General features: G+C 52.1%; 2 protein-coding genes across 2 annotated transcripts; one reads left to right on the top strand and one right to left on the bottom strand.

The window, feature by feature from the left end:
• The first annotated feature begins 94 nt into the window (after positions 1 to 94).
• On the top strand, positions 95 to 18,936 carry LOC146629784 (transcription initiation factor TFIID subunit 4-like). The gene is made up of 15 exons (XM_085360231.1): positions 95 to 1,196; positions 1,790 to 1,956; positions 3,620 to 3,706; positions 5,065 to 5,253; positions 5,335 to 5,457; positions 5,543 to 5,632; positions 5,699 to 5,890; positions 6,174 to 6,237; positions 6,472 to 6,580; positions 7,342 to 7,511; positions 7,829 to 7,959; positions 8,112 to 8,237; positions 12,767 to 12,823; positions 14,401 to 14,517; positions 16,808 to 18,936. Exons 1-15 carry the CDS (start codon positions 146 to 148, stop codon positions 16,967 to 16,969), a joined length of 2,835 nt encoding a protein of 944 aa, XP_085216357.1. The 5' UTR covers positions 95 to 145; the 3' UTR covers positions 16,970 to 18,936.
• Positions 18,937 to 18,963: 27 nt separating this feature from the next.
• LOC146629783 (BTB/POZ domain-containing protein kctd15-like) lies at positions 18,964 to 24,884 on the bottom strand. Its single transcript, XM_085360230.1, has 5 exons — positions 24,642 to 24,884; positions 22,444 to 22,619; positions 20,806 to 20,950; positions 19,387 to 19,689; positions 18,964 to 19,298 (listed from the first exon to the last, which is right to left on the bottom strand). Exons 1-5 carry the CDS (start codon positions 24,882 to 24,884, stop codon positions 19,137 to 19,139), a joined length of 1,029 nt encoding a protein of 342 aa, XP_085216356.1. The 3' UTR covers positions 18,964 to 19,136.
• Between the last annotated feature and the right edge of the window lie 850 nt (positions 24,885 to 25,734).

Raw genomic sequence — 25,734 nt, 5'->3', positions numbered from 1 at the left:
CTCACCTGCGAACTCACCTGTACACAAAGAGCTGCGGCTCTAATGGAAAATCTGCCTCTCCTATCTCTATGCTCGGAAGCGAGCCGGATCCTCGGCGCATGCGTACATTCTAAAATACGATTTGCACAACGGTCCAGCATCAAAGATGGCGGGAGCCTCCGACCCACTGGAGGACATGCTCTTCAATGAGGTGGACGAGAAGGCGGTGAGCGACCTGGTCGGTTCTCTGGAATCTCAGCTAGGCGACCGAAAGCCTCCCGCGCCTCCGTTTTCCGCCGGGAAACGAGACGCGGCTCCGTCGGCCGCGGGCCACTTCTCAGGGAAAGTGCGCGGAGCGGAGTCCGCGGAGCAGCCGCAACAAGGACATCCCGGAGCGGTGCTGACCCCGGAGCCCGCCGCAAGCGAGCCGCCGTCCGCCGCACCGCTGCCCTCGTCTACCTCCGCCGGGCCCGCGGGAGCCAGCCTGGCCGCGGTCGGACCGCCTCCGCCCGCCGGTTCTCCGGGACCGGGACCTCTCGGCGCTCCGGCCGCCGGCGCTAGCTTCCCCCGGGCTGCGGTCCCGGGTCCGAGCGCTGCGGAGGCGGTCAGGAGCTCTCCGCCCGGACTGCAGAGCGTGAACGGCGGTACCGGAGCCGCCAAGTTGGTGAGCTCTCCCGGTGTTCCTGCGACCGCCGGGGCCGGCCCCGCGACTTCACAGCCCGGCTTCCCCGTACCTCAGCACTCCGGGGGCTCCCCCTCCGCGGTCCTGCAGAGGCTCCCCAGCCCGGCGGCCCAGAACGGGCTCGACCCGCAGGGCGGCCCGCCGGCAGCCCCCGCCGCCTCCGCCTCTCAGGTCGTGAACCACAACAACCCTCTCATGCACGCCAAGGTGCTCATGCCCAGCCAGCCCGCCACCGGAAGCTCGGTCATACTGACCGGCACCCCCTCCCCAGTCCAGGCCCCCATCAGCCACCCTCAGACCGGGACCAGCACGTCACCCTCCCCCGGGGCTAAACCCGCAGTCAACGGGGTGTCCCAGCCCGCCGTGGCCGTGGTGAGGCCGCCCGGACCGGCCGTGGTGGCCACCTCCATCCCGCAGCAGAGACCCGGGCTGGTGGCCGCCACCACCCGGGTCGCTACTTCGCAACCCTCGCTGGCTGTCCGGCCCCAGCAGCAGACCACCATCCAGCTGCCCCAGGGCTTCACCATGCCCCAAGGTGAGGACACACACACACACACACACACACACACACACACACACACACACACACACCAGGTGACCCACAGTCTCCCAGCTGATCTGTGAGCCGATCAGTGATCGATCGTCCCTTTGAGGAGGACCTGATTCTGTTCAGTAACTGATCTGCTGAGAGCTGGCAGCCTCTGATGGAAGGCTATCGATGAAGTGATCAGCTGCTGATCAGTTTATGACTGATTAATCGACTAATCTGAACGTTTCATAGTTGCAGCTTTGAGGTTTTTGTTGTGTGAATGTTAAATCAATAATCTGATCAGCAGGCAGATTGTCAGACTGAGGTTGGCTCTGTTTGAGTTCCTGCTCCTGCTGTGTGAGCCACAGCGACCACAGCAGTGATCAATAAAGGATTCTGATCAGTGGACTAGCTCGAGTCTCCAGCTCCTCGGGGTCACGTGACCATATTCAGCAGATTGTTGAGAACGATTGATTGTGTGGGTTGGTCAAAGGTGAGAGCTGAGACAGGAAGTGAAGAGTCAGGTGTTGCGTTCAGGCGTAGTAAGTGCTCAGTTTACAGTAAATGTCCTGACCTGCCCCCTCCTCCTCCCCCTGCAGGTATGGTTCTGGTCCGGACTGAGACGGGTCAGCTGGTCATGGTCCCCCAGCAGGTCCTCGCTCAGGCTCAGGCCAAGACGCAGCAGAGCCAGGCGGTGACGAGCATCACGCAGAGACCCGCCACGCCGACGGCCGCCACCACCATCCGGGTGAGCACTGCCCCCACGGTAAGCTCCGCCCACACAATGCAGGTGCGAGAGTTTTTTACTTCACATTTAATTTTTGTTTCACTGTCATACTCCCAATCTGATGAGCTTGACCAATCACAGGCAAGTTCTTCAGTAGGGGTGGGTTTCAATAATCAATAATCAATTCTAGCTTGAATGAGGCGATATCGATTCATTCAAATCCTGAATCGATTTTTAAATATATTGATTTTGCCCGAAACGCCAGAATCTCAGGTTAAACCTCACAACATTTCTACAACCACCAAACAGCTAAAACAGTAAATGCGAGCAGGAACACGATTCTGCACAGAGACGTAAACACAAAGGGCGGACCCCCCGACGCATCAGAATCAGTCAGCTGTCGGCGTTTAGCCCCAACGGCGTGCCCGTGTACGTGCCATCAGGTGAGAAAGCCGACAGCTCACAGATTCTGATGCGTCGGGGGGTCCGCCCTTTGTGTTTACGTCCTTTTTTGGGCTCGATTCTGAAGCGGTAGTTTTGTCTCTCCAACCAAACTTCACTGAACCAGCTGCAGATCCAAACTCCGCATCACATAAACATCGTCATGGACTCACTCTGACTTTGGATGTTTTGCTTCCACCACGAGAAAGTCACACTTCCTGCACAGCTCTCTCTCTGTACTTCAAGAACAGTTTCCCCTCTATAAATCTGTTTTCTGCATTATTGTGCACCAGTCACCCGTTGTTCACAGCGCTGTCGGCCGCTGTGCTTTATTTAATTTAATTTAACTGACCTCTGACAAGGAAGCGTAATTTCTGCTGTTCAATACTGAACAAATGTAAACTTTTTAAAATGCTGTGTCTCTAATCCTGTAACTTTGCTTCACTTCAGCAGCATCAGGTCATGTTTATATGTTGATTCATGGTTTTCTTCTGTGTTTGATCGACTGCAGAATATTTTAAGGTTGTCTGCTATAAAACGCCAGAACAGGAAAATCTCCTTCATGTGTTTGTGTGTTGCTCACTTACTTTGACACAAAGGCCTCTGCTGTGATGCTCACACCTCTGATAAAGTCTGACAAGCTGTAAAAATATGAATATGTGCTGATAAATGATCAGAATTATAATATTTCTGACTGTCTGAGACAAAATTTCCCTGATTCGAATCGATCAAATCGGGACCTCGTGAATCGGAATCGATACCCAGCCCTACTTTTCAGTTTATTTACTGCTGCAGCCAGAACGGAGGCCAAAGGAGGCCAAAGGAGGCCAAAGGAGGCCAAAGGAGGCCAAAGGAGGGGGAACAGCTAAGCTGTAGAGCCTCTTCACTTCACTGTGCAATACTTTTTGTTAACAGTCAGCGGTGCAATAGACTTCAATGCCCTTGTATTCTTATTCTATTTATTCTTTTGATCCCTTTCGTATATTTTCTTTACATATGTGTGTATAGATAATCTTCTGCTCACGTTCTGTAACTTCTGTCGGTGTTGCTATTGGAAACCGAATCTCCCAGAGGAACCCACCCGAGGGATTAATAAAGTTTATCTTATGTTAGAAGTCAAGCCCCTCCCCTTTTAAAGCTCTGGGGAGGGGCTTTAATGAATTAAAAAGGAAGTCCTTCTGTAGTGCTTGTTTGTGATTGGTGGAACTGATGTTACCTGATGGTGCGGTTTGTTTTTTCCCCTCCTCCCTGCTGTCGGCAGGCACCGGGCACCCCTCAGACCGTCCGCCTGGCCACACCTACTCAGACCAGAATGATTCAGCCTCCCTCCACGACTGCCGCAGTGCAGGTGTGTTTCCTGCTGGCAGCACGTCATGTGACACCTGATGGTTATTTTAAGCCTCTTTTCCACCAGTCTCTAACGCTCCATTAACAGTTAGTACCGCCTCAGCGTGCGTGGGGTTGTACCTGTTACTAATCAGGTTGTAGTAACAGGTACCCACAGGTACCACACGGCTGTGGGTCAAACTGTGTGGTCGCCAGTGTTGGGGAGTAACGGAATACATGTACCGCCGTTACGTATTTCAAAGACAAAATATGAGTAACTGTATTTCGTTACAGTTACCGTTTAAAAAGGTGGTATTCAGAATACAGTTACTTTGTTGAAATAAATGGATTACACGGCGGTACTTTCCTGTTTCATATTGTCAGGACTGTTTGGGTTTTGTTTGACAGCTACGTTCTGTTGTTCCAGGCGGCAGCGTTACGGTTGCCATGGTTACAGGGCGACGCTCTCTCTCTCTCTGCGACTGTGTGTTTCCTGGGTGAGAGAGCGCCTTTTCGCTGTTGTTGTTGTTGTGCTAAGCTAACAGGCAGAATGCTACAAGCATAGCTCTAAAGAATGTAGCATCATGGGCAGTGTAGTCCGTGCTGCAGGGAGAATGGACTGCCATACACGTTATGGGTCTGTGAGCGCGAGGAGGGAGAAAAAGGGGAGTGGAAAGGTACGAGTTGTCATCGAGGAAAAACGGGAGCTGGAAGCATGTAAATATAATAATAACCACTGCAGCCAAGAAGAGTGCCTGACGAGCCCAGCTGTAAGTAAGCTATTAAGACTCGACTGTACACCGTGTTCGTGTTTTCCTCTGAAACAATAAGTTCTGTTGGAGCCTTTCAACGCCTCTCTCTGTCTCTGCTAGCAAAGTTGACCCACACAACAAAGTAAAGCTATTTTTCGGCTACGAGCCGACAGGGACCCCGCCGTATTAGTCAGAGGTCCCTTTACTACAGTTCGGAGTCGCGGACCTTCAGTAATAGTAATAAATCACACAGCAATAGTACATTCACGTTGTTGTAAAAAGCATGATAATATATTAAGTAATCCAAAGTATTCAGAATACGTTACTGTCATTGAGTAACGTAACGGAATACGTTACAGAATACATTTTGGGGCATGTAATCTGTATTCTGTAATGGAATACATTTTAAAAGTAACCTTCCCAACACTGGTGGTCGCTAGCCTGTGATGAAGGCGACAGACGTGTTAGACCCCGCCTCACCTTCCACACCTGAGCTCTAAACTTTTAAAACTTATCAGACCGCCATCTTCACACCAGGTCTTTATTTAGAGCGAACGCGGCGGCGTGTGTCACATGAGGTCAGCCTGATGGTGGTCATGTGACTTGTCTGTTTTCTGTTGCTTTACAGAAGGCGCTCGCAGTGGCGCCCAGCATCACGCCGGTATCGGTGAAGATGACGACCCCCCAGAAGACGCCGACGGTGATCACGACGGGGGGGACGCCTGTCGCCAAACCTGCCGGTGTGCCGTCCACCCCCATGACCGGCACACCGGCGCCCGCAGCCTCGCCCGCCACCAGAGTCACCGTGGTGTCCCAGGTGGGTTCAGGTGTATCCGGCAGGTTTGGGCTGCTGTGATGGAGGCACTTCCTGTCTCTGACCCTCTGTCGTCCTCAACAGGAAATGCAGGAAAACGTAAAGAAATGCAAGAACTTCCTCGCCACGCTCATCAAGCTGGCGTCCCACAACTCGCCCTCGCCGGATACCTCGAAGAACGTGAAAGCCCTGGTGCAGGACCTGCTCGTAAGTAGCTCCTCCTCCTGCTCACTGCCGCCTGATTGGACCTATGGGGTCATGTGATCGTACGATGCCGTCTTCATGTTTTCAGGACGCCAAAATCGAGCCCGAGGAGTTCACCACTCGGCTGCAGGCCGAGCTGAAGTCCTCGCCACAACCCTACCTCATCCCCTTCCTCAAGGTACGGCTGTAGTACTGCGAATACTGCAGGTGTTACTGCAGGTGTTAAGCGTGTGTGTCTCCACAGAAAAGCCTCCCCGCTCTGCGGCAGACGCTGCTCAACAGCCAGCAGTCTCTGATGACTGCACCCCCCGGCGCCGTGGTCACGCCTCCGGCCACCCCTGGCTCAGTCACCGCCGCCACCATCAGGCCGCGGCTGCCCGTCAACCCGGCCGGCGGCACCGTCCGTCTGAACGCACCCATCGGCACGGCGGCTCTGGTAAGAATCGTCAGGTTACAGGTCAACAAAAAGACTTTTGTAACCTTTGACCTTGTAAATATGAAAATATTTTGGATGTTTTAATTTGGAAAAACGCTCCAGCTGCAAACCTGCGTCAGACTCGTTTATTCGGACTCTAACGTCCTCACCGGAGCGCTGCGGGTAACCGTGAGCACGCCACTCGCCGTCAACAAACAAGTGAACGCTGACCCCTCAGAGGAAGTCTGAGGCTCAGCCCTCTGTGATGATGATGTAATGATGATGTCATGATGCTCTCCTGCAGCCTGTGTGCAGACCTGGAGTGCAGACCGTGCAGGCTCGGGCGCCGATTGTCTTCAGACCTCAGGGTGAGTTTGTCGAGCTGCTCGGCGCACCTGGAGAGTCACTTTTGTTTTAAGGGGCGGAGCCTCCCGCAGCTTAAGCTGCTCAGTTTTAAATAAATCGGCTGTTTTAAAGGTTAAAAAAAAGCAGCAAGCGCCACCACCAGGTGGCAGCAGACCGCAGGGTTATCAGGCCTGTTTCACAGCTGGTGGGAGGAGCTTTTTTATTTTTTTAATAAGCATGCTTTTTTCCCTTTTCAGCTACGCTGCAGGTGAGAGGACCCACAACCATCATCAGCAAAAGCCCTGTGAACCTTGCAGCTCAGGCCAATCAGAAGAAGCTGAGCGATCCAGGGGGCGGGACGTTCAGGTGAGCAAAACGTTATTTAAAAAGTAAAAAGCTTCTGTGACACCTGTAAACTAACAATGGACACGGAACGATGGATACACTAGTCCCGGAGGTCGAACAGAGATACGGAGGCCCCGGAGCGCCAAAAAACAAGCATCAAAACAGGAAGTGCAGAACAGCTGTTTCAGTCACACAGGTCGGCTTTACTGAGGACGGTCGAGGGTCGCCTCACCTGAAACGGCACAAGTGACATTCATTTAAAAACATGAGCTGAGAACACCTGACCGTGTCGGATCAGTCTGGAGAAGGTTAGCGTTCTTAAGGTTGGGCCTCTGTGAGCACAGGTCACGATGATGAAGCACGCGTGACCTGTGACAGCAGGAAGTGACTGTCCAGCGTCTCTGGCTCTGACTGGTTCCTGATTTGGGTCAGAGGGGTTGCGATGAGCCGGAGTGTTACTCTGACCCGGCGAAGGCTCCAACAGAAAAAAAAGACTAGTCACCACTTCCTGTTGGAAGCGTAGTTCACAGATGAGGCAGCAGGGGGCAGTGTGTGCCCACAGCGAGCAAAGCTGAGTGTAGGTGTGAGAGGAACATATTTTAATACACTGCAATAAAAAATAAGTGTGTGCGTTTAAAAAAACAGGAAGTGACTTCATCTTTGGGCCAATGAGATTGGGGAACGCTGCTGTGCTTCATTCGCAGTGTGGACCTGAGCTCTGACACGTTCTTCCTCAGCCTCGACATCCCTAACCTTCCCGCTTTCCTTTTCTTAACCCGCAGAGATGACGACGACATCAACGACGTGGCTTCGATGGCTGGCGTCAATCTCAATGAGGAGAACGCCCGAATCCTCGCCACCAGCTCGGAGCTCGTGGGCACAAAGATCCGCTCGTGTAAAGACGAGGCCTTCCTGCCGAGCGGCCTGCTGCTCCGCCGCATCCTGGACACAGGTCAGTGTGAAAACTCAGCAAATCAGCGGGTCTCCTGATTCTCCTGTACCTGCTCAGGTATCACGCCTGAAAGCCTGTTTCACCTTCAGCCTCAAAGGTCAGCTGAGTCAGTCGGGACCTCCTCCTCCTCTGTCGGCTGTTCTTAGTGAAGGATGCAGGGAGGAGTCTAAAACTAGTTCGAGGACAGGAGGAGAACTGTAGGCGCTGATGAAGACGAATTCAGAAAGGAAATGAAGCCGGGATGATCGACCTGCAGAAACCACCTGCTGACGTGCAGCGGCGTCCCGTCCTGATGATCTCTGTTTTCTCGTCCTCAGCTAAGAAGTTTGGCGTCAGCGAGGTCCCGCCAGAAGTGGTGAACCTGGTTTCCCACGCCACGCAGTCCCGGCTGCGCACCCTGCTGGAGAAGGTTTCGGCCATCGCGCAGCACCGCACGGACGGCGGGAAGGTAAGAACGCTCGCAGCGTGCCTCACCTGCGTTTAGATCGAGCCGCCGTCGGGCTGTTTCTGGACGACTCCGCTGTAGATCTGCTGTTACCGTTGAGCTGCGCAGGCTGATGTTAAATTAGCAGATATTTAAATGGAGTCCCCCCCCATCAGGATGAAGAGCGCTACGAGCAGACGTCGGACGTTCGCTCTCAGCTGCGTTTCTTCGAGCAGTTGGAGCGTTTGGAGAAACAGAGGAAAGACGAGCAGGAGAGAGAGATGCTGCTGAAGGCCGCCAAGGTACGGACACGTTTCTGCGTTCACCTTTCTGAAGAGTTCAGTTTAAAATGAAATGTTTTTGAAAGAAGCTGAGTTTGAAGAGGACCAGCTTCCTGTTCCCCATCCTGATGTAACACATTTTATGCAAAGTTATATCAAATATACACTAAGTAGAAACGATCACTAAACTAAACACAAAATGAAACAAGTAAATCAAACTGCAATTGTATAAAAGGCCGGGCTTCTGCTTCTGAGAGACCAGACAGGTTCTAAAGATCAGGAGCCAATGGGAAGGCTGTTAAATCTGCAGGAGCAGCTGGTTGGTGGACCTCAGCGCCCGCAGGATTATATGGTTTCAGAAGATCTGCTAAGTAAGCTGGTCCATCGAGACTCTTAAAAACAAACAGCTTGCATGCAGCGAAGTCAGATCAGAGCCAACGTATAAAGAGCTGCAATGACGGAGACGTTGGATAGATGTGTGTGTCTGTGAATGTCCACCAGCAGAGGACCCACATCTGAGCCCTGTGGAACTCCACGTGTGATGTTTGTGTGGAAAAACTCACCAAGAAAGCTCATGTTTCTCTAAAGGTTATAATTTCGTGGACGTGAAATCAAATTGTGTTTTTATGGGCCTGCCTAGTGATCAGTGCTTCCACTAGAGATGTGCAAAGCAGCCGGTATTTGTATCTGTTGAGGGGGGGGAAGTATTTGTATTCGAGTAAAAATCCATTTTTTTGCATTACACTTCTAATTAATGTTATAGTAAGTAGTGAATGGACAACGGGAACCTCTGCTAAGGTTAACTAGCCTATAGCCTACGTCTTGCTGTCTGCAAAAGACTAACATAAACGTACATACAGTGGGGCAAAAAAGTATTTAGTCAGCCACCGATTGTGCAAGTTCCCCCACTTAAAATGATGACAGAGGTCAGTAATTTGCACCAGAGGTACACTTCAACTGTGAGAGACAGAATGTGAAAAGAAAAATCCATGAATCCACATGGTAGGATTTGTAAAGAATTTATTGGTAAATCAGGGTGGAAAATAAGTATTTGGTCACCTCAAACAAGGAAAATCTCTGGCTCTCACAGACCTGTAACGTCTTCTGTAAGAAGCTTTTCTGTCCCCCACTCGTTACCTGTATGAATGGCACCTGTTTGAACTCATCATCTGTATAAAAGACACCTGTCCACAGCCTCAAACAGTCAGACTCCAAACTCCGCCATGGCCAAGACCAAAGAGCTTTCGAAGGACACCAGGAAAAGTATTGTAGACCTGCACCAGACTGGGAAGAGTGAATCTACAATAGGCAAGCAGCTTGGTGTGAAAAAATCAACTGTGGGAGCAATCATCAGAAAATGGAAGACATACAAGACCACTGATAATCTCCCTCGATCTGGGGCTCCACGCAAGATCTCATCCCGTGGGGTCAAAATGATCATGAGAACGGTGAGCAAAGATCCCAGAACCACACGGGGGGACCTGGTGAATGACCTGCAGAGAGCTGGGACCAAAGTAACAAAGGTCACCATCAGTAACACACTACAACGGCAGGGAATCAAATCCCGCAGTGCCAGACGTGTTCCGCTGCTGAAGCCAGTGCATGTCCAGGCCCGTCTGAAGTTTGCCAGAGAGCACATGGATGATACAGCAGAGGATTGGGAGAATGTCATGTGGTCAGATGAAACCAAAGTAGAACTTTTTGGTATAAACTCAACTCGTCGTGTTTGGAGGAAGAAGAATACTGAGTTGCATCCCAAGAACACCATACCTACTGTGAAGCATGGGGGTGGAAACATCATGCTATGGGGCTGTTTTTCTGCCAAGGGGACAGGACGACTGATCCGTGTTAAGGACAGAATGAATGGGGCCATGTATCGTGAGATTTTGAGCCAAAACCTCCTTCCATCAGTGAGAACTTTGAAGATGAAACGAGGCTGGGTCTTCCAACATGACAATGATCCAAAACACACCGCCCGGGCAACAAAGGAGTGGCTCCGTAAGAAGCATTTGAAAGTCCTGGAGTGGCCTAGCCAGTCTCCAGACCTCAACCCCATAGAAAATCTGTGGCGGGACTTGAAAGTCCGTGTTGCTCGGCGACAGCCCCAAAACATCACTGCTCTCGAGAAGATCTGCATGGAGGAATGGGCCAAAATACCAGCTACTGTGTGTGCAAACCTGGTAAAGACCTATAGTAAACGTTTGACCTCTGTTATTGCCAACAAAGGTTATGTTACAAAGTATTGAGTTGTATTTTTGTTATTGACCAAATACTTATTTTCCACCCTGATTTACCAATAAATTCTTTACAAATCCTACCATGTGGATTCATGGATTTTTTTTCCACATTCTGTCTCTCACAGTTGAAGTGTACCTCTGGTGCAAATTACTGACCTCTGTCATCATTTTAGGTGGGGGAACTTGCACAATCGGTGGCTGACTAAATACTTTTTTGCCCCACTGTATAACTCCCACAAGTGCATACAATTCGACACAACTACACAAGCGTTGTTTTAACCTTTTAAACCGAACTTTAACGTTACTCTGTCAACAGCCTGTTGTCCAAATCCAGTCCCCAACCTTTTTTGCACCACAGACCGGTTTATGTCCGACAATATTTTTACGGACCGGCCTTTAAGGTGTTGCGGATAAATGCAGCAAAATAAAACCAGTACTGGTACCAAATAAAATTTATTGATAACACACGGCAAAAGACAGAGAAACTGAGGTAACGATCAAAACAATAAATATTAACGATAAAACCCTGAAAACCGTAAATTTCACACCTGAACCTCAACACTCGCGGCCTGGTACCAAAAGGCTCACGGACAGGTACCGGTGCATGGCCGGGGGTGGGGACCGCTGGTCTAAATGTCGCGCTAACAGCTGCGTAAACAGAGCGAACACGAGAGCACCTGTGCAGACGTCAATAATGCAGCGTAATTGATTAATCTTCAGATCCTCGCGAAACTTATAAACTGCCTCCGGAAACCAGTTAAGGTAGAACAAAAATCTATTCAACAAAACCAGTGATGCAGTTCAGCCGAGCCTCTCTGTTGCTGTGGAGCAGCCCACACGTCACTCGCTCGTGCACTCATGCGCTGCAGTCTCATGAGGAAACTCAGCTTTTTGATATAAAGTTTTTCTTGTTCCCGAATACAAATATTTTTTAAAGTATTTATTTGAAATAATTATTCGTAAAAAACGCGATATTCGTGCCTTTCCGAACACCGTATTCGAATTCAGCTCCACCCCTAGTTTCCACTAATCACAGCTCACAGTGAAAGCACACCTTCACTCTCAGGCGTGTTTCTAAAATGAGTGCGTGAGCCGCCTGGATGAAGGCGGCGGCTCGCAGTCTAACCCTCAGCGTGCACGCAGGTTAGATTTCAGGTGTGTTTGCTGCAGGAAGTCCAAACTGAGGAGCTCTGTTTGCGGTCCTGGATCTTCTGTCCTCTCTGACAGAGAAAAGGTTGTTTCTGTAACGATCTCTGCTTCGCTGTGTGCCCTCAGGCGTCTCTCTGCTCATCACTGATGAGCTCACACTAATAGCTCGTGCTTCTGTCCCCGCCTGAGCTTAGACACTCTGATTTGAAAGAACAGACTGTAGGTAAAAGATGGGGAGAACATATAGGTCCTCGTCCCGCATGTACTTAGACTGATGTAACCCCGCGCAGCTGTGATTCCTCGAAGGATGCTTTCCTCCTCCTCATTTAGACCATTTGTGGTTGATAATTTCACAGTTTTTTAGTCGTGCTGCCGACAGTTGGAACAAACCACTGACTGGCTGCTCTCATCAAAACGAGCTCGTCAATGCCTCGCCATTTTCTCTTCCGTTTTCCGCTGTCTAACTTTGGGTTCTTCCTTGGACACCAGCGTTTTTGTTTTCGCCCGCCCACTTAACTCCAGAACTGTAACGCCACACGCCTGAAGTTACCGTTTCCCTCCTTCCAGAACCTTCTCCATTAGTACTCGGATCGGCTCACCATGGATCGCCACGGCTTGACTTGGATCGACTGGTTTTCCATCACAATGCTTTACTACCTAACCTGCATGATCGTCGTCATAGCAACATGTCAGAACATCGCGCGACACGAGCGCTTCAAAGCCGATATACCTGCTGCTCGCTCTGTGGCTTTTCGCTCGGGGAACACACCGTTGTTGTTGTTTGTAACCAGTTCTTTTCAAAAATGGCGGTTTGAATTTTCATGAACGAACCGAGTGATGCTACTGACCAGCCAATCGGTGACATGCAGTCTGACGACATCACATGCTGGGATCACATAATTGCATAAAGCAGACTAGCAGCAACGTGGTGCATTGCTGCCCCAACAGGTCAGGAGTTCAATCTAAACCCGCCACGGTGGCCTGGGGCAGGTGATCATTTCCACCCGTGGATGCTGTTGCAACATCACCCAGGATTCTCTTTGTGTCGATTACCGAGGTTACCTGCTCCCTTGACCCCAAACTTTAATAATGTCTGAGCTGTGGGCCGATGTCTGACAGGTGAAGATGAGCAGATTAATGCATCTACTCTGTTTTTACTTCCAGAGTCGTGCCAGACAAGAAGACCCTGAACAGGCTCGACTCAAGCAGAAGGCTAAAGAGGTACACCTGTCTGTCTGTGCGTCTGTCTGTGTGTCTGTCTGTGGGCCTGTCTGTCTGTCTGTCTGTCTGTGGGCCTGTCTGTCTGTCTGTGGGCCTGTCTGTGCGTCTGTGCGCCTGTCTGTGCGTCTGTCTGTGGGCCTGTCTGTCTGTCTGTGCGTCTGTCTGTGGGCCTGTCTGCGCGTTTGTCTGTCTGTCTGTGCGCCTGTCTGTGCGTCTGTCTGTGCGCCTGTCTGTCTGTCTGTGCGCCTGTCTGTCTGTGCGCCTGTCTGTCTGTGCGCCTGTCTGTCTGTGCGTCTGTCTGTCTGTGCGTCTGTCTGTGGGCCTGTCTGCGCGTTTGTCTGTCTGTCTGTGCGCCTGTCTGTCTGCGCGCCTGTCTGTCTGTGCGCCTGTCTGTCTGTCTGTGCGCCTGTCTGTCTGTCTGTGCGTCTGTCTGTGCGCGCGCCTGTCTGTCTGTGGGCCTGTCTGTCTGTCTGTGGGCCTGTCTGTCTGTCTGTGCGCCTGTCTGTCTGTGGGCCTGTCTGTCTGTCTGTGCGCCTGTCTGTCTGTGCGCCTGTCTGTGCGTCTGTCTGTCTGTGGGCCTGTCTGTCTGTCTGTGCGCCTGTCTGTCTGTGCGTCTGTCTGTGAGCCTGTCTGTCTGTGGGCCTGTCTGTGGGCCTGTCTGTCTGTCTGTGCGCCTGTCTGTCTGTCTGTGCGCCTGTCTGTGCGTCTGTCTGTCTGTGGGCCTGTCTGTCTGTCTGTGCGCCTGTCTGTCTGTGGGCCTGTCTGTGCGTCTGTCTGTCTGTGCGCCTGTCTGTCTGTGCGCCTGTCTGTCTGTGCGCGCGCCTGTCTGTGCGCCTGTCTGTCTGTGCGCCTGTCTGTCTGTGGGCCTGTCTGTCTGTCTGTGGGCCTGTCTGTCTGTGCGCCTGTCTGTCTGTGCGCCTGTCTGTCTGTCTGTGCGCCTGTCTGTCTGTCTGTGCGTCTGTGGGCCTGTCTGTCTGTCTGTGGGCCTGTCTGTGGGCCTGTCTGTGCGCCTGTCTGTCTGTGCGCCTGTCTGTCTGTGCGCCTGTCTGTCTGTGCGCCTGTCTGTCTGTGCGCGCGCCTGTCTGTGCGCCTGTCTGTCTGTGGGCCTGTCTGTCTGTCTGTGGGCCTGTCTGTCTGTGCGCCTGTCTGTCTGTGCGCCTGTCTGTCTGTGCGCGCGCCTGTCTGTGCGCCTGTCTGTCTGTGGGCCTGTCTGTCTGTGCGCCTGTCTGTCTGTGCGCCTGTCTGTCTGTCTGTGCGCCTGTCTGTCTGTCTGTGCGTCTGTCTGTGCGCGCGCCTGTCTGTGCGCCTGTCTGTCTGTGGGCCTGTCTGTGGGCCTGTCTGTGCGCCTGTCTGTCTGTGCGTCTGTCTGTGCGCCTGTCTGTCTGTGCGCCTGTCTGTCTGTGCGCGCGCCTGTCTGTGCGCCTGTCTGTCTGTGGGCCTGTCTGTCTGTCTGTGGGCCTGTCTGTCTGTCTGTGGGCCTGTCTGTCTGTCTGTGGGCCTGTCTGTCTGTCTGTGACTTCATTAAGTGTAAAAACTGAGTCATGTGAGTATTCCTGATGTTCTGATTGTTCCCACAGATGCAGCAGCAGGAGCTTGCTCAGATGCGACAGAGAGACGCCAACCTCACTGCGCTCGCCGCCATCGGCCCGCGCAAGAAACGCAAGCTGGACTCACCGGGCGGAGCTGGCACAGAGGTAAGACACCAGCTCAGAGGTGGTGTAAGAAACAGAACACAGCAGGGAACCACATCATCATCATCATCATCGTGTATGTGTGATGATGTCAGCTGCTAGCTCAGCTGTTCTTCCAATCAGCTGTGCATCATGGGGCGCTACTGCTCAGAGCCCCTGCATGACCAGTTGAATACATTACTGAACAACCTCCACCTTTATCCACCCGTATAGGTGATGACTCACTGCTGCCTCCGCTGGTCGTCAGAGGAACTGTAGGTTTACTTCTTCTGCTGCTGCGCTTTTAATGGCACAGAGTGGAGAACCTGCAGCGTGTCTGACCAATCACGAGAGAGCGCGCGTGTATATAACGACCCTCCCTCTCCTCAATTCAGGCTGTGAATGTGAGCAGAGTTGAGTGAAGGGGGTCAGTGTGTGCCTGGGGGCTGTGAGGGTCTGACTTTCCCCCTCTGCCACCTCCCCCTCCCCTCAGGGGCAGCCATTCATTTCTGAAATGAACTGAGACAGCGGGGGTGGGTGGTGCCCCCCTGCCCATCCTGTCCTGCCTGGGGCTGGCCCCCCAGCAGCCGCAGACAAAGCCAAGCCCCTACAGAGAAATCCAGCATTTCTGGGCTCGTTTAGCAGATACAGAGCAGCTGGCAGCAAGCGTGGGGGCGGGGCAACAGGGGCGAGGCACTCCGGTCGGAGTTGCTGTGTTCATGTTTTAGTAACGGTGTGCTGGCGCCATGCTCGTTTGACTAATGAGTTAACTTATTGGCTTATGAACTGGGTTGGGCTCCAGATGTTTGCAGCTGTCAGTGCTTTTCTCAGGAAATGAAGCTCCTGATTGGAGGTTGAGAGGAATGACCACGCGATGGAGTGTGTGGCGCGAGCTCACTGAGCTCAGCCTGCATTAGGATCAGACGCCGTTTGTGTTCGTGGACGCTCTGAGCTCAGAGGAGTCAGCTCAATGAGAAGCTCAAACCTTACCGTGTGGCAGCAGCGCTGCAGAGTGAACCGCCGTGGCTCCTGTAGTCACCCTGAGGGGCGTTCACGAGCCCGCAGGGCGTCGGTGTAGATGGAGCCTTTACCTGAGCCCCCGCTGAGCGTGAGTTCACACACCATCAGTGTTAATGGTACAAGCTTAGACGGCCCGCTGAGGGACAGAGGTCGCATTCGTGTGGGGCGAGGCGGTGTCGGGGCAGCTGTGGTTGGTGCTGGGAGAGTCTGCGTTTGTGCCGTGACACCTGCTCAGGTGTTCTCACGAATGCGCCCCACTGTTAGAAACAAAGGAGTTCAAACTGAGCCTGAAGGCGATCAAAGCCGAATGAAAGGAAGCGTTTGTGCTTCCTGTTGGTGAAACAAGGCGTCTGCAGGCGTGCATTCAGAGCAGGCTACAGCCTGAGGTGGTGGGGGCGGGTCCGGGGCGGGCAGACCCAGCTGAAGCCTGATCGGGCCTGCAGTGGATGCTGAAGGGCAAACTGCTGCAGCTCCAGGGCAGATTAGAAAGAGGCAACACAAATCTCTTTGTGCTGGAAATTTCCAGCGGAGAGGGAGCAGCGCTCGGACGCTGTGACATGTGCTGACAGGACTGAGTCGCAGACGCGTGCACGCAGGTGTCACTGTGGCGTTGTCAGCTCTGAATGAAACAGGAAGTCCATCTTCCTTCATATAACATCCAGCAGAGGGAGGAAGAGCATCCGTCATCCTCAGGAGCAGCTCGCTCTGAATTCCTCGCCAACATGAGCTTGGTCGGCTTCGGTAATCGGGTCAGCCTGCAGCTCGCCATCACGTTCGCCATCAGCTGACTGCAGATACCTGCAGCTCTGTGAGAACCCATCGCTCAGGGCCTTTCTGGATTATTGGGGCCTTTTCGGTCGTGGGGGGGGGGGCTTGAATATGATTGGCTCACCTTAGACCGTGTGACTGGAACTGCTGCGACGGGCATGTTGGAGCAGCAGCTGCTCAGTACTTTGACTAATCGCTGCAGGGCTGGGAGTCACCTGACCTCCGGCTGCCGGCGCGCCCTCCGCACGCAGGTGTGGCCCGGCAGCAGGTCTGGACCCAGCGAGGGATTAAAGCAGCGTGGGAGAGCTTGTGCAGACATGGGGCGGAGCCTCGGCATAGACCCGGCATCTCTAAATGCACCAAACATGGAGGTCAAAGGTCGCTGTGCTTCAGGCACTTTTTAAGACCGCGAGACAAACGGTGTGTCAGAGGTCGCACAGCAAGTGCAGCTTTAGCTCATCAGGATGTTTTTTCCTTCCATGTTTGTTTCCTGCTCACTGCCTCCTCTCTCCTTCCTCCTCTCCAGGTGTCCTCGGGCTCAGCCGCCGGCTCCTCCGTGGCCGGCTCCTCCCGCCAGCAGCCCCGCCAGCGCATCACACGAGTTAACCTCAGGGACTTAATCTTCTGTATGGAGCACGATCGGCCCACGGCTCGCTCCCTGATACTCTACAAGGCTCTGCTGAAGTGAGGAGGGAGCCACCGCAGCCGCCCCCCCTCGCCCCCAGTCCTCCAGCGGAGGTGTTTGATTCTGGTCTTCAGTCCTTACGGCACCTTTCAACGCTCAGCTCTGCTTTTACGATTATTTTTAGAAAAGGACATCCCGCCTCAGCTCGCCCTTCCGTTAGCGGAGCACTCCACTGCTCTCATCCAGATCAGGCCAATCAGAAACCAGATCCAAGGCTGATTGGACAGATTGTGATTGGCTGAAAGGCTGGTCTGTTTTGGTGCTCGGCTGCTCGTTGATGCAGTTTAAAACAGGGTGTGAAACGCGGCCTGGGTTATGCTATCGAAGCTGTGGCCACGCCTACCCCTGTAGTTGAGTCCAGCAGTGACGTCTGGAACAAACTGCTGTTGAATACTGTTTCAAGTCATGTGACCAGGAAATAAACTGCCTTATTAAGTCCGCCCCCTCCATTACCCACAATCCAGCTGGACCTCGAGAAGCTGTGTGGGAGATCTCCTCTGTTGTGTCTAGCCGCTGACTTGAGGAACATCACCACATCACCTGTAATTATTCTCTTAGTTACTCATTTGAGCAAATTCTACTTCAGCGTGGAGTTCGTCAGGGCGCCACTTTGGGTCCTTTTGTTCTTCGCCAATGTTTCTGGTTGCTGTGGTTTCTCTTCCTCTTAGAAACCTTTCGTCCACAGCAACTCCTCCGCTGCAACTCCACGCAATTAGTCCGCCAATCAACACGTGAACCGTCTCGCGCGGTTTCACGTGGTGTTCCTGTGACGCCATAAAAAGCTGAGCTGAGCTGACAGGCATGCAGCGTGACACTGAGCTTCTCCTGTGAGATGAGGTGGCGAGCGCCTCCGGACTCCAGCGCTGTACCTGAACAGGTGCCTTTGAGTCAAACCTTTCCCGACCTCTTTAGATTTCCTGTTGGCCCACTCAGGACGCCAGGCTCGCAGGCTCATCGTTTTGTTTTGTTTTGAAAGTTTTCTGATCGCGCTCAGATCCTTCGGCTCAGTTCCGTCACGTGATGGGAGGAGCTTCTTTTCACGATGTTGTGTTCGTCAAAGGAACAGTTTAACATTAAGACAAATCTGTGTGAGAGCCGGACGGTCAGATCGGTGAAGTCGTGGCGTTTTCGGGCAAATCGAGCGCAAAACCTAGCAAGATTTCACAACCTGAAAACTTTTTATCGATTAGAAAAATCAATGTCCAGTTTGTTTTGATTAACCAGCTGATTCTTTTCTCAGATAATGAAATTACAAATATCCTGTTAACGCAGACTGACGCCCTGGTAACCACCCGTTGTTGTTGTGATCGCCCGCTGAACACGCACCTTGTCTGCAAACGCGCTAAAATCTTGTTGCCTGTGACGCCAAAGCTTTTACTTTGAAGGTGAACTATTACAACTTCCGGCATGGTTTCCATGCAGCTCGGAAAACATCGGCCGCGTGATCACGAGGATTTGAATGCAGCGCCATCTGCAGAATGCAGATTTATTTATTTTCCCTAGCAACTGTGGTTACCGCGGTTACCGTAGGGCAACTGTAGCCTAAAATTCCAACTTTCTACACGTTTGAGGAAAAAAACCATTTTTCCTCATGAAGTCGTTTCTTTAGAAAAAATGTTGATGACGAGTGGCTTCATTGGAAGGGGGTGGGGTCTGAACGTCACGACTCTCAGCAGGTAGACTGACGGACTGTCCCTTTAAGGTGAAACAGGAAGTGCTCCTCCTCCTGGCGGCGGCTGCGTGCGACTGGACTCGAGCCTCGTGGTTGAAATGCAGTTTGAAAGTTTCCGGAAGGTTTTTAACGCTTTAATGTCGGTCTGTGTGGCGATGGCGTAGAGCCCTATGAACTGAAGGACGCCATTTTTGGGACTATTTATATTTCCTACATTGTGTATTCGCACCTGAGGCCCGCCGGGCCGTTTTACAGTCGTTTGTACCTTTGCAAAAAAAATGAAATAAAGAGAAGGAGAAAGTGGGCGGAGCTTTGTGTGGTTTCTTTTTATGAGAACAACAGCTGAGCTACAAACACATTAAATATACAAACAGCACTTTATAAAAATGTAATGACACTTAGAAAAACCATTATGTACACGGCAGCCAAGCTCCGCCTCCTGAGGCCTCCGCTCCAGGTGTGCTCGGCGTGCTCAGGTGACACGGTCACCGCTGCTCTTTAGTCCAGAGGCTCTTGCTTAATCCGGATTGGCGTGCTGATGACGGACTGGCTGTGCTGCAGGTCGCGACACAGCACGTACTCGCTGAACTGGGACGAGTCGACGCCGCCGCCGCAGGACGCCTTGATTTCGAAGCCCTTCAGGAAGAGGCGCTCGAGGACCTGCAGGGAGACACGGAGGCACAGATGAGACCCGCCTCTCCTCGGCTCCTGGCGTGTGGAGAACGTTTGGCGATGCGAGCGGACTCACCTGCACAGAGTTGAGCCTCAGGTACCCGTTCAGAGGGAAACGGATGACATGGGTTGGGTCCTGGTTCCAGCCGGCGTTCACAGAGTTGCACATCACGTCTCCGGTCTCGGGGAAGATTTCCTCGATGAGGACCTTCTCGCCGCTCAGCGCGATCCTCTCGCCCAGGTCAGGTGTGACGCGGACCACCAGACACTCGCAGGGCGCCGTCCGCTGGGCCTCGCGCTCCGCCTGCCAGCGCTCCAGCTCGCGCACCATCGGAGTCAGCTGGTAGTACCGAGCCTCCTCGTACAGCTGGGGCAAGTCCTGAGGACAGAGTCACATGACAACGATCAGCTGATCAATATAAATAATAAGCTAATTACAGATCAGCCTGATTACATGACCTCATGATGGACGACCTGTTTCCTGCGTGGTATTTGAAAACTGTCAGATCAACAGCTGGAGCATGTAGGATCAATCTACCAATCACAGAGAAGAATCCCAGCAGCACGAGGAGCTCCACATCACATCCTCTCTCCAATTCTTCTTTCCTTTAATTCTTTCCTTCCTATTTCCCTTTAAAAAAGACAACTCTCCTGACCTTCACTTCCTGCTGTACTGGTGCTTTTATTCTGAAAACCCGAGCACACTTAATTCTCTTGCCTCTGATTTTCTCTGTCTGACACTCAGATGGAGGTTTGTGGTTTTTCCCCTCACTGCCTCAGGCGTCCTGCTGCATCGAAGCCCCCCCCCCGGTGGAAGTGGGGGTGGGTGTGTTTATGTAAAGCGGCGGTGTGTCCGCGGGCCGTCTGACTCACTGTGAGCCGGGTGTCTCAGTAACAACACACACAGATCAGAGGAAACAGTATGCTGCTAACACACACCTCCTGCTTTCATTTAGTAAAAGACACTCGTCTGCGCCGCCGCATCGGCGTGTTACAGAGTCCGAGCTAAAACGAGTCTCAGTATGAACCAATCATCTCTGAGTCAAACTCTTCACGTCTCCTCAGAGTTTGTTTTACCCATTTGTGAAATTTGACCATGAAAGTAAAATAAACATTAGCTGTTTCCATGGAAACTGAAATCTAAATAAACTAAACCGCGTGCCGGTTGTCTCGGTTTAGTTTATTTAGATTCTGCTCAGCATGTGATCCTCTCACGCTCTGCTGGTCACTGATTGGCCCAAGCTCACGGGTTATACAGCTACAGGTTTGTTAATGTAGCACCAAATCACACGTGTGCCTCAGCGAGCTTCATACTTCAGGCTGAGGGTCGCACAATAACAGGAAATCAACAAGCGGACCGCTGCCTGTGGAAAAATTCCCTTTTAACAGGAAGACCCAGGCTCACGGATGGGCAGCCATATAAAGATCATCAGTAATGCAACTGGTCTGAACCGTGAACAGGCGTTCACCTGTGCCGGCTGCTGCAGGGGCTCACCTGGAAGTCTTCAGGAAGCAGCAGCTTGCAGGTGCGCAGGAAACTAAGGATGTAGCGGAAGATGTCGCCGTCCCGGTCGATGAAGTAGTGCTGCTTCAGACTGTCCAACACGATGGGCTCTGCACCGCTGAACAGCCGGCTGATCCTGCAGAGACACGAGCCGGGGTCACGGTCTGATGTCAGACTGCCCGAGGTCAAAGGTCAACAACATGCAGCCATGCGCGTGCTGGGTGAGGAGGATGATGATGAGGATGAGGATGAGGAGGAGGAGGAGGAGTCCGCGCGTGCTGGGTGAGGAGGAGGAGTAATGGTAAATGGACTGATTCTTATAGAGCGCTCTCTGCCAGAGTCCTCAAAGCGCTCTATACAACACGCCACATGCACCCAATCTAACCAACGTTCACACTCCAATGGACGCAGCTTGGGGTCAGTATCTTGCCCGAGGATATTTGGCATGCAGACTGGGGGAAGCCAAGGATCGAACCACCGACCTTCCAGTCAGTAGCTGATCTGCTCTACCATCCACTACAGCCAGCCCAGTCTGAGCATGCTCAGTGAGGAGGATCATGTAACGTGTGCTGGAGGATTTCTGAGCCGTGGTCAGGCTCTTGTGGAGTCTCTGCAGGCTGAATCTCTTCTCCTCCTCCTCTTATCAGCTTCGCCTCCTCGTCGCCTCCTCTGTCCTTCAAAAGTAAATTAGAGCTCCTCTGTCCTTCTCTCGCTCTCTTTGGTCGGGTACAGCAAAGAGCGATCAAACACGCCATCATTAAACTCCCTGTTCCCGCCATTAAACAGCTGCAGGTGTTTGTATTCATCGCATCACCATTAAATGCTCCTTTTCATCTTTAACTTAATAATTAGGGGAAGGCCCCGCCATGGGTCTGTTTCTCATTCTAATGTTAATATTTTATACCACAGAGTAATATTAGCATACAGCACACACACATTAGCATTAATCACGTTATTATGGCTGTTTTTGTTTCAGGCCATGATTATTTTTTTAAAGCAGGAAGTGAAACCATTGTGTTTTTGATGGTTGCGCTGTGGGTGGATACAGGTAATGGAGAAAGACTCCACATCAGAGCCTGATTGGCTGTAGATACCTGCTGGTACTGGCCTGACTCAGACACACTTGTGTGGGTGTTAGGGCTGGGCCATATCATACCGCTCACGGTACTACCGGTATAACGTTGGGCAACAATAAGAAAATGAAACATGGCGATAGAATATGGGTAAAACGTGCATGTGCAGTGCCTTTGTTTTCATACGCACATGGCGGCGATGGAGAATGAGGAGAGTGAAAGCGGATCGTTGAATGAAACGATGAACCTGAACTGGTTTGTAAAAATGCTGCAGCTTCACTGGTGTGGAACTGGTTTAGCTTTCGTCCGTCAGATACACAACAAAGCACTATTTTTGGTAGCGCATGCTAGCGGGCCGTCGTTATTACCGTGTTGTTTGGAAAATACGGCGCACTTAAAATCAACCCTTTGATTTTTCTGAAAGTCGACAGAGCCCCTTATAATCCCGTGCGCCTTATGTATGAACTCTGGTTGTGTTTACTGACCTGGAAACCTCACCTCACTTCAGTAAACATACTTGCATACCCAGGTATTCCCCCAGGCTCATGTCTCTCACCTGGACTCCGGGAACTTGGTGAGCGTCGCCAGGCTGCTGGTGTACATGTGCCCGCCCACGTCGATGTGGACAGGGGCGTTGGCCTTGGTGAGCTGGGCGGGCGACGGGATACCTTGGGTCGTCATGGGCGACACAGGTGAGTGGCTCAGAGACATCCTGGACAAGCTCCGTCCCTCCTATCACAAATAACAGCAGGTCAAAATTCAGAACACACCGGTTTTATTTTGAAGAGGCTTCACCTGGATTTACCCAGGTGTGTCCTGCTGAGTTTAAAACGCTTAAGTGATTGTTTCAGCAGCTTTGCATAATTCACAGCTCAAAATAATCCTTCTTTATCTGATACAGTCGGGAATTAGTTGTTATAGCTCCACCTCCTTTAAACCCTGGCTCCGCCCCTTCAAATCCTGACCTGTGGGTCAAGTTAAAACCCTACTCCAAGCTGGCGAGGCCAAAAACGCTCAGCTCGAACTGCATAGAGCGACGAACCAAGAGGTGAAGTAAGGTGGCAGCTTCCATCTTTTATGTACAGCCTATGAGCAGTACCCCTACACCAGCGTTTCCCAATCACTGGGGCGCGGGACATAGGTGTGCCGTGAGAAATGATCAGGTGAGCCGTGGAAGATTATCTGGTTCCACCTGATTAGTACTCTAAGCAACCAGCGTGAGTAACGGGCAGAACAATGGCATTCTCTTCCACTAGAGGGCAGTACAACTACCTGCTCTAATTCAATGGGTCGCCAACTGCCAGTAAAAAAGAAGAAGACAAAGAAATGACATAATAGTCATGCTGTGAGATGACACAGCGCGTAACAGCAATAGATAAGTAATTGCAAAGGAAAAGTAGTCAGTGTGACCTGGTCCTGGAGGAAACTCCGACCCAGGTGAAGCCCCAGCATGAGCAGTGGTCAGAAGGAAGCAAAAAAGGTAAACTGGGGACAAACCAAGTCAATTCTGCGCTGCCTGGAGTGCGGGGGAAATGATCAATGTGCTTTTTGTGACATTTTTGTTTGGGGGTGTGCCGTGGCTCCAAAAGGTTGGGAAACACTGCCCTACACGACCAGCAGGGGATTCGCTGCGTGTTAAACCTATGCCTAGTTTTCTTCTGCTGCTGCTGTTTACTGAGCCAGCTGGAAGACGAACAGCGCCAACTAGTGTTTCTCTGACCTAGGCAGAGTCAAACTGATGGAGGAGGAAGACAAGGACGATGGAGCGCTCTCAGAATAACGGCATCTATAATCTGACCTCTGACCTCGGCTGATGAAGGGGCAGGGGCTCCTCCCCCCTCAAAGCATAAGTTTTGTTACAATTATTTTTATTCTGGTTCAGATAAATTTATAATGAGCCGGGGTGGGAGGTGTCCTGGGGGGTGGCTGCTGCCGCTGAAGAACCTTATCTTCCGCCCCCTGGGCTATGGAGCATGAAAGGTGAACATTGCCTCGGGTCACACCAGCGTAGGGCCCCGCCCCCACCTGCCTGTCTGCAGTGGTGCGTTCAAATATCGGGAAATAACAGACGTGAGATCAGTCCGTGGTTTTCATCAAACCCTGAAATAAAGAATTGACCTGCACGTGAGGCCACGTGTTTGAACTTTAGGGTTCGGAACATCAAGCCCTTCCACTTTCGCACTTAAACCAACATACGCCAGGCTCCTTTAGAAAAACCCAACATTTAACGTATCCTCGCAAATCCAACGAAGCCAGGTGTCTCCTGACCTGTGTGAAGGTCTCCTCTCCACACTGTGCGGGCTTCTGGTGAAATCTGGATACGAACCCTCACCGACCCCTCTGTTAATTCTGGAGAACCTTATCTTTAACCACAAATAACGGAGATAACGTCCGTCCACAGCGGCGGAGCAGCCGTTAAAGGATGGCCAGAAAGCAGACGCGCTACCGGCAAAGGTTCCGACTGCGCTGAAACATTCTGTAATGTCAGAATATTTGTTTGTGCCGACGTGAAGAATGTGCTACGAAATCAACGGAAAACACGACGGTGTGTGGTGTGGTGGCTGTTTGTCACCGGGACCCCGGAACACTTAAATCGGACGTTTTTTTAATGGAGTCTGGCGGCGAGAACGGAGCAGCTCGGCGTGTCTTCCCCCGAAACGCGTCTGAATTTCTAGTTTTACGTCATAAACTCCAAAACTTTATAAATGAGCCTCACAGCAGCACCTGTGCCCCCCTCCCGTCCCGCTCACTCACCTGAGAGGAGACCGACACGGAGGACATGGAGGGCGGCGTGAGAGAGAGCTCCGTCCCGGCGGCAGGGCTGCGGTCCCGGAGAGACTGAGGAGGAGCAGAGAGGAGGGCCGACAGAAGAGCACCCGGGGCCCCGCAGACCCCCCGGGGCCAGGTCACAGTCCCGACCCCACCGAGGCAGCGCGCGCACGAAGGTGAGATCCCGCAGGTCCCGCCCCCTCCCGAATGACGCGTCCCATCACGCATTACCCGCCCGCGGCCAAATGCGCCATTTCAATTACTGCGCACTGCTGGATGGAGACGTGCGCCGCCAGCCTGCGCATGCGAAGAGGAGAGCGCGCGCACCCGAAAGCATTTTCAGCTGCAGAGCGCGCGCAACCCCCACCCGCGGTTTATTTTGATTTCTTTTTCATATTCCCACAATGTCCTGTAAATACAAGATGACCCACTAACACTGACGCCACCTTGTGGTACAAACTGGATCGGCACGAAGGAATGACACAGACCTGAAACCAGAATGTTCCCCGAGGACGACGCTCCGCCCTCCTCCTTCAGATCTGATCCACACAGAGCGTGACCTGAGCGCAGCTCACGTTTGTGGATCTGTGAGCCGTTATTGAAGCTAACGATCTGAACTTCATTAACTGTAAAGGTCTGAATTTACTCGGCTTTGGATGAACACATTTGTGAGTCCTCAGACGTTACACACAGATCAGCGCGCGCACCTGTAAATCTTTGTTACACCTGGATCATATCGTACTGGTTTGGCTCCCCTTTGAGGCAGTTTATTCCAGACTTCCAAAACTTCATTTTGTTCTTTGAGCCAATCGGAGGGGGACGTGCTGCAGGACCTGATCATTGTCCTGCTGCCTTCAGGGTTTTCTGGTAGAGAGCAGAATTCCCTCAGTTACAGCGAGTTGTCCTGAAGCAGCAGAGCAGCACAGACCATCACACCACCGTGTCTGCTGCTGCTGTGATGTTCTCTTTATGAAACGCTGTTAGTTTAAGGAAGATGTGACTCGAACGGCCTGCAGGTCTTTAGATGTCGTCAGCTGAGTGCTCCTGGGAACATGAAGGCAACATGAGCCGACAGTAC

This window comes from Diplotaxodon limnothrissa, linkage group LG7 (assembly GCF_057381915.1).
Source record: "Diplotaxodon limnothrissa isolate DT_005_m linkage group LG7, D_limnothrissa_male_GT1.1, whole genome shotgun sequence".
Taxonomy (NCBI): Eukaryota; Metazoa; Chordata; class Actinopteri; order Cichliformes; family Cichlidae; genus Diplotaxodon; species Diplotaxodon limnothrissa.
Note: the sequence above shows the minus strand (reverse complement) of the source record. Positions and strands in the feature narration are given on the sequence as shown.